The sequence below is a fragment of the Budorcas taxicolor genome, chromosome 5 (assembly GCF_023091745.1).
Source record: "Budorcas taxicolor isolate Tak-1 chromosome 5, Takin1.1, whole genome shotgun sequence".
Classification (NCBI taxonomy): domain Eukaryota; kingdom Metazoa; phylum Chordata; class Mammalia; order Artiodactyla; family Bovidae; genus Budorcas; species Budorcas taxicolor.
In genome coordinates, this window is record NC_068914.1 from 73466517 (window position 1) to 73483877 (window position 17361).

Here is a 17361-nt window from a genome sequence, read left to right on the forward strand (position 1 = left end):
CTTGTTTTGTCATGGCGAATACACAAAGGTAAAAATGAAAAATTGTAAAAATATGTAGGAAGGTTTATAAGCCAGTTGGTCTAGCCAGTAAACAGGCTTTATAGTTATCATTTGGTCATTGCTTTCTGTAGCAGATGATACAGAGTGATATGCTTTGGACTCTAATCGCAGTGAACCTGTGATGTTTCTTCTTCTAGAGGGCACTATATGCTGCATAGCCTTTTCTAATAACACATCGCCTTTCTAGGCCTATCCCAGTCAGCTTCTATAACTTGAGCAGGCTCAAGACATTTCATCCTTTTAGAATAATAAAACCATTTAATTGACTTTGTGGTTTATTTTTGATTGGCCTAATTTAATGTTTAAAATAAGGGCAACTCTGAACTGATCAGTCCTAAACTGATCATTGAATCTCTTGGTAGACCTAACAAGACTTCTTTGCTTCAAACATCATTGCCTTGACTTACTCTTCAAACAACATAATGTTAGATCCCCTCATTTATTCTCATCTATTTCCTTAGATTTTAAAAATCTTTTTAAAGTTCCACATTCAGAGCTAAGCACAGTTCTCAAGTGTAGGCAGTTTGCATAGAGAAGAAGGCCGTTTCCCTCCTCAGACTTTACTTTTAATGAAACATGATTATCAGCATAGGGGCAGCCATAGCACATTTTGTCTCACTGAAATAGATTTTTTTAAGTCCTAGTCTTTCTCACATATATTGAGCCGTTTTGTTGATGTTAATTCTAAGTGCATGACTTTATATTTATCCTTATTAAAGTCTATCCTGTTGGATATCCTGTTAGTTTACCCTGTTAGAATAGCCTTCTATTCCAGCCACTTAGGATTACTTTAAAAGTTGATTTTATCATATATGATATTGCTTTCCCATCCCAGATTCCTGTCATTTGCATATTTGATCATCATCCAAGTCATTTATTTATAAAAAAATGTTGCAGAGGACAGGTTTCCCTGAGGTCTGATGGAGTATCACTAAACCTTCTTCCAGACTTGCTCTCACTGTAGGTGCAGTTTGCATATAATAATTATCTTAACCACTTAACTTACAGAGTTCATATTTTTCACCTTCAACAAAGATCTCAAGAGACTATTTTATACATTGCTGAAATCCAGAAATATTTATGTTTATAGCATTCCTTTGTCCAACCACATTTAAAAAGGAAACTGAGACAGTTTGGTTATGGTTTCTGGCGGTTTTTGGTGCCCTGCCTGGACACTCATAAACTATTCTTTTAATGGGCTTCCCTGGTGGCTCAGCGGCACACAATCCCACTTGCAGTGCAGGAGATGCAGGTTCGATCCCTGGGTTTGGAAGATCTCCTGGATGAGGAAATGGCAACCCACTCCAATATTCTTGCCAGGCAAATCTCATGGATAGAGGAGCCTGGAAGGCTGCAGTCCCTGGGGTCTCAAAGAGTCGGACACGACTGAACAGTTGGGCATTCTTTTAATAACTGTTTCTGCAGTCTTGCCTTGGATTTCATATCAGATCACTGTGGTGTAAGGTGTGAAGAATATACTCTCTTTTCATGTTGAAAATTGCTACTACAGACAGAAAAAGCTAATGTGATGCTTGGCATTATCAGAACCATGAGATTTGTCTGAGTTTACATACTGAGTGTCACCTACAGATCTCATCTTCTCATTCTCTAATTTTCCTGGTATACCGTTTCATCCAGGTATATAATTTCATTCCTGGCACTTTTTGATAGTCTCTTTATGTATTGTGATCCATTAATCCCATATTTGGTCTTCTTTTTCTATTAAGGTGGTGTTTCTTTACAGAAAAGACAGAAGGAAAACCAGGGATCGAGATGTTCTCCTGTCTCTTTTTTATATTAATTTTGTGTCATATACAACAAAAAGTGGACCTGTGCTTTCCCTTACCTTTTTTTGCAGGTCTCAGCACAGTCTGGGCTTTAACTCAAGCTTGTTCCTTTTATATATTGTTGCCACTTTAAAAAAAATAATTTTTCCCTTTTATATATATATATATATTTTTTGTCCTTCTAATTCTGTGTTGATTGGTGAGCTTTCCATCCACTCTGTGTAGATACCTCCCTTCTTTTTCCGCTCTATCTCAGATAACATGGGATTGGCAGATTTCATTTTTGAGGACTTTTTTTCATCTCAGACCATGAGCTTGGGTCCTGTCTTCTTCACTGTTTGAACCCTGCTCTTAACTGTGTTCCTTATTCTTCTTCCAGCTTACCTGGCTTGGTTGCTTTCATGTGAGGCTCCCAGCACTTCCTCTTTTGCAATCAGTTTCTCTTTCTTGGTCAACGTAGATTCAGAATTATAATTCTTACCTCTTCTGCTGTCTGGCTGGTAAACAACTTGCCAGGCAGGTTTTTTTTTTTTTTTTTTTTTTTTTTTTTTACCATGTATGCTGCTTTTTAGTTGAAAAATTTTCACCAGTTGTTCAGGTAGCAAACATCTTTTATCACTTGTGACAGAGGGCTCTTCCCAAGAAAGTTAGCTGATTTCACCATTACTCAGTAGTTAGGGCATCTCACTGGCTTCAGAGTAAAACTTTCAGGGCCATCTCTCGCTGCCAGGTGTCCTCCCTTATCTGCCCTTCCATCCTTCCCACACATCCAAAGAAATCATTCTGCTGTCCTCTCCTCTTTAAAAGTGTCATAGCCAGTTATTTACTGGATACTTTCTCCCTTTTTATTTATTTATTTATTTTTACTTTTTTTCTTTTGAAGCTGACCTCAGAGTAGGGTGTATAGGCTTTTCGGTTCTTGTCCTTTCATGCTGTAACTAACATAGGAAGACTGGCATGTTTTCTTTCATGTTTTCTTTTCATCATGATGGAGTCTAAAGTATTAGGGAAGTTAGACGTTCATGGCATCTTACTGTCCCGAGTTAGTTTCTAATTTCCTTAGTTGCTGTGGACACCTTTCTGTTTACCTTTCTTACTCAAGGTTCAGTTCAGTTCAGTTGCTCAGTCGAGTCTGACTCTTTGCAACCCCATGAATCGCAGCACGCCAGGCCTCCCTGTCCATCACCAACTCCCGGAGTTCACTCAAGGTAAAGCTCATCAAACCTCTAGAAGAGGGAAGAGGGTTCAGGAACCAGCAGGCCTGAGGGAGAAGGTTAAACTATAGGAGTGCACTAGTACATTCAGAGGCTGCCTTATCTCAAAAGGGTAATTTATACTTCAGGGGACCATGAAGCAGCTCTTCATGGAATCCCAGTTACAAACAGGAAAGATCCTACCTGATACTGTTTCTGTTCCTCAGTGACTTCCAAGCAGATGCTTTCTGCTAGGCCTCTACACTCGGGAGTGGTTTTCTACTTAGTGGCACACATTTTTAACATGCAGTCAACTTGAACAGGTAAGGTTTCTGTATCCTTAGGTTTAATCAGAGATACTGTGAAATGTTGAAAATTCAAAAATGATCAAAATATATTAGGACTGGAATATTCTGGAGAATGCAGGCAAATAAACAAAAATGTAAATCATGTCAACAAGTATTTCAACACACCAAGGAGAAGTTATTCCCTTTAAACAGCTCATGTTTCACTGGAATGAATTAAGTATATGAGGCAGAGAATACAATAAAATGCTAAATTGGTAACAACCACTTAGAGTTCACTAGAGTTGGTTTTCCAAAGCTGCATTCAGTTTACATCAGAGAAGGAACAGACTTCTGTACTTCAAAATTGTTTCCTGCTGAATTGTTATTGTTGTGGGATAAGCAGGGGCCTAGAGCTGTGTTTATCAGTGACCTTTAGCCTTCACTTCTCAGAATGTGGAGCTGAATGGATTCTTGCTCCCACAGCAGAGTAAAAGCAGCTCAGTGTGGCAAGAACATGAGTGATTATATTCAAGGATTTTAGATTTTAAAATCTCTAATGAGAGAGTACTTGGGTTGGCTATACTGTTATGAGTTGATTTTAGGGGTAGCAGTTTTAGAATTCTAGCCTTAATTGACAGCCCTTTGCTTAGTCACGAGGGGCTAGGTGTAATGCCACATTATATTAAGAAGACTAGAAACTGTTGTTACATATTAACCTTACTAGGCACTGATAACTTGAGAAGAACAAAACAACACAGCCACCCTACTTTCATAGTGTTTCAGCTGTTGTTATATTGCAAAATCTGATTGGCCTTAATTTGATTCTCGGTAATCATCAGTCATCTTCCAAGGAATCATCAGGTATGATGCATTTGGGAATGATAAGGCAGCTAAGTCTTCTGAAGACTGACATCATGTTTCTTAATTTTGCTTTATTTTCCATACTGTTTGCTGTGGGAGCAGTAGTAGCTTCCTCATTTTCCTGAGAAGAACTGGGACAGAGTACTTTTCTAGAAACCCCAGTGCTTCTGTGTTTTATATTGTTATCTCAAGGGTACCATAGTACATCTCACCTGACATTAATATGGACAGAAAGGATTCCCTACCTTCTCCACCCTTAACACCACAGTGTGTGCAAAGCACACACACCTCCAGACCAGAGGAAAAGGAAAGCACAGTTTGTTTTTCTCGCCTTTTAAATTCTTTTTAGCTGTAAGAAACCTGTGTTTCATGAATACTGGTTTGCATCTTGGCTTCCTGGATTCAATTCATAATGCATATAGCCTTGCTAAACATCAGATGTCAGTTGAAAGAGAAATTTCTTTCTTTTCTAACCCTCCTTTTTTTCTTTAGCATTTAGACCATCAAATTTTTATTATACTATGTGTATTCTTAGATCTTGCTTGTTTTATATTCCAGTAAGACTTATGATGTTTATGTGATTTGCATGACTATAGTCATTTTTCTGTAAATGATTGTTTTTGCCTGAATGTAATAATTTTATAATGTTGGGGAATAATGTAGGCTGCTGAGGGATATAGGTACACATAAGGAATTGCCTTTCCATCTGTGCTTAGTAAAGTTGATATTGAGCTCTTTTTTATAATATAAGCATAATATTTAAATTATAGGTAAAAGTTTGAGTGTATTTCATTTTGAATGTGGAGAATGTTGTTAAGTCACTGCATCCCTGACCTCTAACCTTTTAGTTTCAACTGTTTATGTCATGTATCTTTTACCTTTCTCTTATATGTGCAAGTACACTGTGGCCTATACATATTTTTTCTATTAAAAAACTTTATTATAGAAAATTTCAAACATATATTAAGAAAATAATGATTTTGTATGTATCCTCTTGTACATATCCTCCAGCTTTAAATATTACATATTACGACTTTTTTATAGATTGTTTACTACCAGCACCACCTGGGAAGCCCCTACCATTTCTCATTCTCTGCTTACTAATTTTTTTTTTAGTAAAATTTATATATGTTAAAATGATTTTCAGCTGTACTTTACAACTGTGTAATCCATATACCTAACATAATATAGAACACTTTTATATTCTAGAAAGTTCCCTGGTTCCCTGGCATACCTTCACAGTTGATCCCTACCCTGGTAGGAATTCACTGTACTTTTAAATTTTGCTTGTTTTAGAACATCATATGTCATGCATTATATTGATATATTCTTGTTTTGATTTCTTTGGTTCAATATCACATCTGTGAGATTGAACCATTTTGTTGAATTCCTTGTTGCTGAGTAGTATTATATTGTATGAGTATACTGCAGTTTGTATTAATGATCCATTTTCTTAGTTATGAACATTTGGATTCTTTCCAGTTTTTGCTTGTATGCTATGGATATCTATGTGTAAGTCTTTGGCTGTTCTTAATCGTTCATTTCTCTTGGATAAATACCTATGAGTAGAATTGCTGGATCAAGGGGCCAGTGCATGTTGACTCTTGGAAGAGACTGCCTACCATTTTTCTAAAGTGGTTGCATCATTTTACATTCCTACTGGCAAAGGATGAGAGTTCTAGTTGCTCTACATCCTTGCCAATACTTGGGTTCTTCTTCTTCATTTTAGCTGTCCTAGTCAGTATAGGTACATAGTCTTTAAATTAAAGTACATTTTATTTTGAGAATTTTGTGGCATGTCTTGAGATAATAGAAAATGCTCTTTAATTTGATTCAGCTCTTAAAATCCTTTTAAAGTTTGATCTGTACTGAATGCTGATCACAACAGTTGGTCTCCAGGGCCCAGGATATTCTTTCTCACTAACCATGGCTAGAAGTTCTGAGGGAAAATTATTGGTAATCTTTTACACCCATTTTAGCCCCTTATTTCCGAAATACTTCCTCATATATTTATCCTTGACAGCAGATGTGGTTCCCATTTTATAGATGAAGCGATGAACACTCAAAAGAACTTGCCTAAGATTTGCCCCAGGGTTTTAGAGACTGAAACCCAGGACTTCTAGCTTGGTCCAGTACTGTTTAACTAGGACATCAGAAGGAGTACAGTTCAGTTCAGTTGCTCAGTGATGTCCGACTCTTTGCGACCCGATGCATCGCAGCACGCCAGGCCTCCCTGTCTATCACCAACTCCCGGAGTCTACCCAAACTCATGTCCATCGAGTTGGTGATGCCATCCAGCCATCTCATCCTCTGTCATCCCCTTCTCCTCCTGCCCCCAATCCCTCCCAGCATCAGGGTCTTTTCCAGTGAATCAACTCTTCGTGAGGTGGCCAAAGTATTGCAGTTTCAGCTTCAGCATCAGTCCTTCCAATGAACACCCAGGACTGATCTCCTTTAGGATGAACTGGTTGGATCTCCTTGCAGTCCAAGGGACTCTCAAGAGTCTTCTCCAACACCACAGGTCAAAAGCATCAATTCTTCGGCGCTCAGCTTTCTTCATAGTCCAACTCTCACATCCATACATGACCACTGGAAAACCATAGCTTTGACCAGATGGACCTATGTTGGCAAAGTAAAGGAGTAACATACTAGAATTCATCAGATCTGTGTGTTTGCAAGTTTAGATAAACTGATGGAAATAGAAGCTTTTTCTTGGAGGCGGTTGCTAGTGGGGATATCTCCATGTTAGTTGTATTCCATAGAGTGTGAGCTGACCTTGAAATATGTACTGGTCATTGATTTGTGCTCTTTTCATTTGGTTTCTTGGAATTTTGATTCTTGTTTAAATCCTTACAGTAGATGAGCTGATGTGGTTATAAAAATACTGTAGTTGGTGCCTTTCTGAGAACAAATACATCACTGAGCATCCTAAATTGACATTTTGGAACCCTGCATACAATTTTCAGAGCCGTTTTAGGAACCCCTGTCTGTGATTCCTAGAAACGCTCTTTGGACACTTAAGTGATTTTTAGCAGTGAATGTCTGTCACTGCCCACATTGTTGGGATCAGAGGGATATCCCAGCAGGTAACCTGAACTGGATGGTTAGGAAGAAACTTCATGGTGAGTAATGTTTATGGTTTTTGAAAGCAAACTGCAGTTACAGGTTTCAGTATAAATCTGCTCTTACACCATTGTCAGATGTTAAAGTAAGGCATTTGTTTTATTTTAGTGATGTCCTTGCACTGCCCATTTTTAAGCAAGAAGAATCAAGTTTGCCTCCAGATAATGAGAATAAAATTCTCCCTTTTCAATATGTGCTTTGTGCTGCCACCTCTCCAGCAGTGAAACTCCATGATGAAACTCTGACATATCTCAATCAAGGTTAGATGTGATCTTACTCATTAGTATTATTTATAGACCTACTGGATTTGTGATATTTAATTAGGTACACTTATGTGTAAAAAAACTATACGTTTCTAGTGTGACCTGTTAAAGTCAAAAACTTACTTTAGAAATTTGAGTTTCAGTGTTGTATTTGATAAATATTACTGGTTTCTTTCTTCTACCTGCCCATTTTAGTTCTAATCTCCCCTTTTCTAATCCCTGTTCCCTGAACATCCCCGTTTGTTACTGTCTGAGAAGTATTACTGTATCCAGCTCTTTTATTTACCAGTTGTGTGACCTTGGACAAGTTGATTAGACTCTACATTTCAGTTTCCTTATATGTGAAACTGAAATTGATAATACCTTAGAGAGTTGTGTCAATTAAATGATATAATTTATGAAAAACATTTAGCATTGTGCTTAGCATATAGTAAAGGATTAAAGTTGTTACTAATAATGTTACACTCTTGTGTATTCATCTAACTGAATTTTATTCTTTTTGAATCTTGGGAAGTTAACCTATGATAAATATAATATATAGTTACTTTTTCCTTCTAGGACAGTCTTATGAAATCCGAATGCTAGACAATAGGAAACTTGGAGAACTTCCAGAAATCAATGGCAAGTTGGTGAAGGTAAAAAAAAAACAAGTACTGACCCTTTTTGGATTAATATTTTTTCTTTCCTAAGGGGCTTGGTGGTAATCTCTCACCTACTGTAGTTTGTTGGCAGAGTGGTAAACTGCTGTGTTATTTCTTAGGGGCCAGAATGAACCCACCTATTCACCTGCATTTTTCAGAGCTGCTGAAAGAGAAAACTTAGCATACCAGGCCTGGAGAGTCTCATGACTCAGTGAAGTTCTTTTTGGGTGGAATAAAGTAGCCTCCTTGAGATCATTAGAGAAGTTCCAGTGTGTCTTTGGATACTTGGTCTAGTAGCAAGGAAACCAGGAGCTACTGTTGATGAATAGCAGCTTTCTTAGTCTGGACTGATAGTAATGAATTCACAGTATAATTGAGATGGAGGAGTTTGGTCAGCTGCTGTAGAAGGTGATGAGAAAGATGTCAACAGGCACATCCACAAAGTAAGAGTAACAAAAGGAAAGTTGACGGAAGCAGCCCCTGCCTACCCTCAATGTTTACAGGTTGTGTGGTGGGTTAGCAAGCAGGGACGTGGTGAGGATTTCATATACATCTAAAGATCTGAGCCAGACATTGCATGGTAACAGTGGACACATGTATTAATGCTTCCAGTGGGAGTTCTTTATGCCTAGTTACCAGTCAGGGCTGATGTTTAAGCCAAGTTTTAATTATGGTACTAGTTAACTATGAGGATTATATTTGAGCAGTTATCAAGTTTGCCTGGAAATATAGAATGGTTTGGGTTTTAAAGTAAAACAGATCTCAGGAAAAATAATTTTAGGTGTGTCTGGAAGCCAACTGGGGGTGACTCCTGCTAGTTTTCTTTGTCAGCACTAATTTTCAAGGGATGCTGTTATCATTTGATATTGTTGCTTTCTTTTAGAGTATATTCCGTGTTGTGTTCCACGACAGACGGCTACAGTACACCGAACATCAGCAGCTGGAGGGCTGGAGGTGGAACCGACCTGGAGATAGAATTCTTGACATAGGTAAGTTAAGAGAATCCATTGCTTAGGAAGTGCCTTTAACTATGGTCTGTGAATTGGTTTTCTTTACTTGACATTTGCCTTGACTCAGAATGCTCCAGGGGCTCAATTAACATGAACTAAGCATAAAATATTACTGGTGTAATGATTTCAGAATTCAAGTTGAAAGTGTAGACACTTCAGTTCTGTAACAACTGCATCCGTTACTAAAAAGTGCTTTTTGTTTTTGTTTTTTAAAGTTAGTTGTGGTAAAATATACATAACATAAAATTTACCGTTTTAACCATTTTTAAGTATACAATTCAGTTGCATTAAGTACATGCCCATTGTTGCACAAACCATCACTACCATCCATCTCTAGAATTTTTTTCGTCTCGCAAAAGTGAAACTTTGTACCCATGAAACAACAATTTCCCATTCCTTCCTCTCCCCAGCCCCTGGCAACCACCATTCTACTTCTTATCTGTATGAATTTAACTGCTGTAGGTATCTCATATAAATGAAATCATTATTTGTCTTTTTGTGCCTGGGATATTTCAGTCAGCGTAAACCTCAAGATTCATACATATAGTAGCATGTGTTACAGTTTCCTTCTCTTTGGGAACGCTTATACACTGTTGTGGAAATTAAGTTGGTATAGCCACTGTGGAAAACAGTATGGAGGTTTTTCAGAAAGCTAAAAATAGAACTATCATATGACCTAACATTTCCACTCCTGGGTATATATCCAAAAGAGCCAAAAACACCAATTCAAAAAGATAGATGCACCACGACATTCATAGCAGCATTATTCACAGTTGCCAAGATTTGCACACAACCTAAGTGTCCATCAGGAGTTAAATGGATAAAGAAGATGTGATACACACACACACACATACACATACACACACACACAAATACACATTCAAGCTCTACAGCGTTAGCCTCTCTTCGTGAATATACTTTTAGTTCTGGCATCTGTCCTTGATCTCTTATTGGTTATTATCTCCTAATGGTAAACATGGTTGCTAAACAGACCTAAGTATTACTAATTTTATCTGAGAAAACACTGGTTCTCCTACGGATATCTTGATATCCATTTGATAAACTGACTTTAGGATAAATCCAACACAGCTAATAGTGTGGAGTGGGACCCACTTAATGCTTTCTTGTTTGAATCATTGATATTAAAACAGTAGAAAAAGTAAATAAATAAAACAGTAGAGAAGTTATAGCACAGTTATAATAACAAATATTAGCTGGCCTTATCCCTCAATTTGAATTATTAATAGCAGTCAGGGAATAATATTTAAATACATGCCGTATGGAACAGAAAGTTCTAAAGTCTGTTCATTTTCCTCCTCTCTTGACTATATGTTGTGTCATTCTATTATAGGGTTCTTTGATGACTTCATGAGTCAACTGTTACGTTAAATTTACCCACTTATATTTGTGATGCAGTGATTTCTGTCTTTATTCAGACACTCTGCTTTATCCTTCTATAACAATCCTCTTAGTTTTTCTCTAGCAATAACACTGCCTTTAAAACTGTAAGTGAAGCAGATTGTAAATTAAATTTTTCATGACACTAGACCCAGCGCATAAACTAAATTTAAGTAGAATTCTGGCAAATTAAAAGGAAACTACTCATAAATTGTCTTATTTTTAAAACTTTTTAAAGTGGAAAAAAGATGTTCAAAGGAAAGTACTTAGGTCAGTTTTAGCTCTAATTGAACTCTTCTTTTGGCAAAAAAAAAAGTAGTTTAGGGTATGATACACAAAAATCTTGGTAATTCAGGACCAATGATAGAAGAATTGGTGCTTTCTTATTTAAACCCAGTAGCACCCAGAATTGTTCAATGATCACCATTTATTTCTCAGATATCCCAATGTCTGTGGGTATAATCGATCCTAGGGCTAACCCAAACCAACTAAACACAGTGGAGTTCCTGTGGGACCCTGCGAAAAGGACGTCTGTGTTTATTCAGGTAAGACGCTGTGGACAGGGCTCCAGTTTTTTTAAAAGGATTCAGGTAAGACACTGTGGACAGGGCTCCAGTTTTGAAAAGGATACCTTACCATGAGTTTGGTCCTTAAAGGATAAAAATGTATTGAATTTGAAATCTTTCCAGGTTGCAACCTGTAAACTTCTAAACAAATGCAGACTTCTCAACATGTGAAAGCAAAGAGGAGTTTCTGAGTTGCTCTTCTAATTTCCCCAATTTATTTATTTGTTTCTCTCAAAAATACTTGCTAATGCATGCATAATATTTTATTCTTGAGATAAACTTACCTAACAGTTGTCTAGCATTGAGATTATCCTCATTTTTCAGTACTACCAAAGAAGTTATTTTGAACATCTTCATAATTAGAATTTGATTTGCATATCTGATTATGTCCTTTGGGTAGACTGCCTGAAAACTCATATTTGTAGTAATGATAGCCAGTAGTTTACTGAGTGCTTCTCATCAGATAGTCACTGTGTTAACACTTTTTACCCATGATTTTAAGACTTTCGACAAGAATCCTGTGGAGTAAGAATATTCCTTGAGTCTTAGATAAGTTAATAACTTACCCAGGCTAGTATTTGGTCAACCAGGGCTCCACTGTGACGATTTGTCAAGATCTTGAACTTTATATGCAGTAGCCTAGCAAACAGTTTTCTTCCTATTGCTTGTGAGCTTTCATATTTACTATTCTCCCAGCATGGATGGTGCCTCTGTTTTCTAAAATCTACTGTAAATTTCAGGAAAGTTTCATTAACAGAAATCATTTCTCTTCTATGTTAACTCTGTCTTTTCTGAAATAATTAATGAATTCCTCAGAGCAGCTTTTTGTTAACATTAGACCTGTACATTTATTTTGTTTGCATTTGTAAATCATTGAAGTTTTCCTCATTTCCTCATGAGAGTGTAAACTCTTCATGATCAGAAAGAGAGTGTAAGGTTGTCTTGTAGGTGTTTAAAGGTTTTGCTGTTGCCCTAAAATGTTGCTGACCGGTTTGGCTCCTAATAGAACTGAAACCTGGCTGGATGGTGTATTCTTTTCAGGTGCATTGTATTAGCACAGAGTTCACCATGAGGAAACATGGTGGTGAGAAGGGAGTGCCATTTCGAGTACAAATTGATACCTTCAAGGAGAATGAGAGCGGGGAGTATACTGAGCACTTACACTCAGCCAGCTGCCAGATCAAAGTCTTCAAGGTATTCCTGGGCTTTGCGCTGGTCCTTGGACTTTTTTTCCTTGTCTTTCATTTGCAACATTAGTCACCAAGTGAGAAAGTCAGCTTGTCTCTTTTCCAAAACTATGAAAGCCCAGCCTAAATTAGAGTTACTGAAATAAGTACTGAGCTGCCCAGTAAAGAAGTTTAAATAGGGATGGTGGGAGAAGGGGAACTTGGAAAAGGGATCATAGGGATATCATGTGGATAAATATCTTCTCATTGCAAGACTCATTAACATGAAAGTATTTGGAGCATGACATGAAGTCCCTCTTTAGCACTCTTGCCCTGACCCCCAACCCCTCCCCAGAGGTAACCAGTCTCAGTAATTTCATATGTATTCTTATTCACTTCTAATTCACTATGTACACATGTACATAGATATACACATATTTTCCTTTCTTTGAAACATAAACAGAATTGTATTGTATGAATTGCTTTGAAGTGTGCTTTTTTCATAACTTAACTATGTGCTTTAGAGATTTTTCCATGTCTGAAGCTATAGATCTCATACTCGCCTTCAATTCTATTACACATTTAAGTATCCCATTTTCAGACTTAGATTTAATGATGGCTCTTGTCTTTACCTGATTGTATATACCTTTTTGTTTCACAAGTGATTATTCTAAGTTTGTAGAAGTAATGTTGAATCGAAGGGTAAGTACTTGAGTTTAAAATGGAATATTTCTCCTTTCAGCCCAAAGGTGCAGACAGAAAACAAAAAACAGATAGGGAGAAAATGGAGAAACGAACACCTCATGAGAAGGAGAAATACCAGCCTTCCTATGAGACAACTATACTCACAGAGGTAAAAGGATTTCTTTGGGTGACAGTTTCAATCAGTATTTTTTACTCTTAAATAGCCAATTATTTTGTAACATACTATTGACCCTTGAATAACACAGGTTTGAACTGCATGGGTCAATTTATACATAGAATTTTTTTTTCCCCTGCTAAATATGTATTAATACTAAGGGTTCCCTGGTGACACAGTAGTAAAGAATCTGCCTGCTGACGCAAGAGACCTGGGTTCGATCCCTGGGTTGGGAAGATTCCCCTGGAGGAGGAACTGACTACCCACTCCAGTATTCTTGCCTAGAAAGTTCCACGGACAGAGGAGCCTAGCGGGCTACAGTCCATTGGGTTGTGAAGAGTCAAACATGACTGAATACGTACACAGCTGTGGACTATAGTACTACATGGTTTGTGACTGAATACAGGGGTGCAGATACAGAGGACTGACCATCAAGTTATACCCAGAGTTTTGACTGTGGAAAAGGAGATGGTGCCCCTAACACCTATATTGCTCAAGGGTCAACTGTACACATATTATCGTTATGTTGTATACCTAAAACTAATATTATAGATATGTCAGTTATATTTCAATTTTAAAAAAAAATAGAAGAAACATCACTTCTAGTCTGATCAAAACTTATTTGTCCTCTTAGTTGTGAGGACTTATGAGGAATTAAGATTTACTAATCAAGATGTGCTTTTTGAGGGACTTCTCTGCCAGTTCAGTGGTTAAGACTCCATGCTCCCGATTTAGGGGACACAGGTTCAATACCTGATTCGAGAACTAAGATCCTACATGCCATACGGTATGGCCAAAAAAAAAAAGGTGTGCTATTCGACAAATGAACTTATCTACAAAACAGAAATAGAGTTACAGATGTAGAAAACAAACTTAGGGTTACCAGGGGATCAGGGTCAGGAAGGGAAGGGTGACTTGGGAGACTGGATTGACATATACTGTGCTGCGCTGTACTTGGTCGTTCAGTCGTGTCTGACTCTTTGTGACCCATGGACTGTAGCCCGCCAGGCTCCTCTGTCCATGGGGATTCTCCAGGCAAGAATACCAGAGTGGGTTGCCATGCCCTCCTCCAGACATGTACATACTACTACATATAAAATAGATAACTGATAAGGACCTTCTGTATAGCACAGTGAACTTACTCAGTACTCTTTAATGGCCTATATGGGAAAAGAATCTAAAAAAGAGTAGATATATGGTATATGTATAACTGATTCACGTTGCTGTACACCTGAAACTGATATCACATTGTAAATCAACTCTGTGTGTGTGCGTGTGTGTACATGCTTAGTCTCATCCAACTCTTTTCAACCCCATAGACTGTAGCCCGCCAGGCTCCTCTGTCCATGGAATTTTCCAGGCAATAATACTGGAGTGTATGGCAAAACCAGATACAATATTGTAAAGTAATTAGCCTCCAATTGAAATAAATAAATTTTTTAAAAATGTGTAGTTGAATTAAAAAAGAAAAAAATACTGGAGTGGGTTGCCATTTCCTCCTCCAGAGTATCTTCCCAACCCAGGAGTTGAACCTGCGCTCTCTTGCATCTCCTGCATCGATAGGTGGATTCTTTACTACTGTACCACCTGGGAATCCAAAAAAAAAAAAAAAAGATGGGCTATTTAAGTAACAGTGTTTTGGTGGAACTCTAGAGTCATGTACTTTCTGCCTGTAAATTGTCCTTTGTTTTTAGTGTTCTCCATGGCCTGAGATCACATATGTCAATAATTCCCCATCACCTGGCTTCAACAGTTCCCATAGCAGTTTTTCTCTTGGTGAAGGGTAAGTCTAGAAAGTGAAATTAGCTTCTGTTTGTCCTAAAGATATATTATTTCATTATGTCTCCATAAGCAAAATCTTTGCAAATCAGTAAGAACTTCTGTTTGGTCAGTCTTTGATGGACTTATATATTAACTGAGGTTTGGATTATCTTAAAAAGAGACTAAGTTTTATGTAGCCTTTCCCCCCCACCCCATTATTTTATTTATTTATTGGTCATGCCACAAGACTTACAGGATTTTAGTTCCTCAACCAGAGATTGAACCCAGGCCTCTGGACCTCCAGGGAATTCCCTTCTCTCCACTCTTAAATAGCATTATGATCAGTGTTTAGTGATTTGCGGACTGATTTTCTGGACTTTTCCCTTCTTCCTCTTACTGCTTATCTTGAGGTTATTTTACTTCCTGATTATAGCATGGTCATTGGGAACTGAAACAGTTGTACAGACACTAAAATCTGTTTGGTTACTTATTTAAAAATGGTCCTAACACCTAATTTATTATAAATCTTTGATAATTGGGGGAAGAAAGTAAAGGTGAGAGCTCAAATGAAGTTTTGGAATTATCTGTGGGATTTATTTAGTCTTGCTTTATTGTCTTTGTTATCAGAGATAATTGAAAGTTGGCATAGATGCCTACTCCAGTTAAAAAAAAGTTGTCTTATAGCCCCAGCATTCAACACATTTTCTACATAGGCCATATTGAAATTTGAAATAGGTTGTGAAATGTGTGACTAGTTTGATTGTAATGTTTGCTTTTGAGTTTATTTAGGCTCTGTGTTCATGCTGCTTCTGAAGGTATTTAATTAAGATAGCTTAGAGAGTTCCCTGGTGGTCCAGTGGCTGGGACCCCACACTTCCGCTGCATGGGGCGCGGGTTCAGTCCCTGGCTGGGAACTAGGCTCCTGCAGGCTGTGCAGCACAGCCAAAAAAAAGGGAGGACGGTTAGCTAAAATATTCAAAGTGTAACTAACAATTAAGAATGAAACTAGATAGCAGTTTCAGAAGGAGTAGGTAGATAACTAAGGCCCTAAGATAAGTTGATTACTAAATTTGAATTTTGCAGCAAAGGCCAAAATTTTAAAATAGAAAAAGATATTTTTTGAAAGAAAAATCTGTTACTACCCTATGGATTATACTTAATAGAGAATTTAAAATATTATGTAAAACTTAAGAGTTCTAAAATTTTCTCTTTGTCATGTAGTTCAATATTAGGCTCTAATTTTTCTCCCATAAAAGAAGTAAGCATTAGGGAAGAGGGACAAACTACTGAGCAAAAAGAAGTGTAGGAAAAACCCAAGGGTGTGGAGATAGCCCTTGGATAACAAATTAGCACTAATTTTTGAAGCTTTTAAAAAAATAATTATTAAGTGTTTATTACTTAATAAACTTACTTAAAAATATATATATATACTTAAAATATACTTATTATTAAGTATAAAAGTATGTGATCACATTTTAATTTTATACTTTTTATTCTAATTTTTCTTGTATCTATTTGTGTATATTTATATGTTTCACATAATAGTAATATTTTGATTACTTTTATATTTTGATATTTTTAGTTTATAGTCTAATAAGCTTATGTTAGTATTATTTATGCCATAATTTAATCAGTCCCAACTTATTGGATTTTTTTTTCAATTTCTTCGATAATAAAAAATGACATAGTTTCTACTGCTCCCCACCCCAAAGTCTTTGTGCTAAAATAATAGAAATGTTGGATCCAAGAGTTAAGAATGTTTTATGAGATAGTACAAATTCCTGTAAATCTCAAGACTTACAATGATGCAGAGTAAGACAACAAACCCTACAACGTTTCATGGACTCATCCTTTCATTTTAAATGTTTCTTTAGAAATGGTTCACCAAACCACCAGCCAGAGCCACCCCCTCCAGTCACAGATGTAAGTCCAAAGTTAAATGTCAGTTACTGGCCATGTCTAATAATACGTTGGTGACTGTGTGATTCAGTAGAAATTCTCAACTTTTAGAGAGTAGTATTCATTCTTTCACTAAGCAAACATTAAATTTTGACTAAGAACCAGATACTGTGCTGTATTTAAGGAACTTTTGGTCTAGTGGGGAGGATAAAGATGGAATTTCATGGATATCTTGCATAGTTAGAGGAAGAAGACCTGACGTATAAACAGCTTCCGCGCAAACTCCGTCTGAATGTGGGTGTATTTGGCTCTTGTAATGTTTACCTTTTTAAAGTTGAGTCTATTTGGTTACCAAAAAAAATACTTTCCCTTTTTCAGAACCTCTTGCCAACAACCACACCTCAGGAGGCTCAGCAGTGGTTGCATCGAAACCGTTTCTCCACATTCACGAGGCTTTTTACAAACTTCTCAGGTTAAATTTGCTTGT

General features: G+C 37.1%; 1 protein-coding gene across 3 annotated transcripts in view; it reads left to right on the forward strand.

Annotated features, from left to right (window-relative positions):
* TFCP2 (transcription factor CP2) overlaps nt 1-17361 on the forward strand; it is a 48653-nt gene that overhangs the window by 24682 nt on the left and 6610 nt on the right. For 2 of the 3 annotated variants that reach the window (XM_052639589.1, XM_052639590.1), the window contains exons 2-10: nt 7420-7571; nt 8133-8209; nt 9099-9204; nt 11062-11168; nt 12231-12383; nt 13098-13208; nt 14909-14997; nt 16850-16898; nt 17253-17346. In XM_052639589.1, coding sequence (XP_052495549.1) covers nt 7420-7571; nt 8133-8209; nt 9099-9204; nt 11062-11168; nt 12231-12383; nt 13098-13208; nt 14909-14997; nt 16850-16898; nt 17253-17346 — 938 coding nt within the window. The remainder of the gene's footprint in view (nt 1-7419; nt 7572-8132; nt 8210-9098; nt 9205-11061; nt 11169-12230; nt 12384-13097; nt 13209-14908; nt 14998-16849; nt 16899-17252; nt 17347-17361) is intronic. The other variant, XM_052639591.1, reaches the window with a different exon arrangement.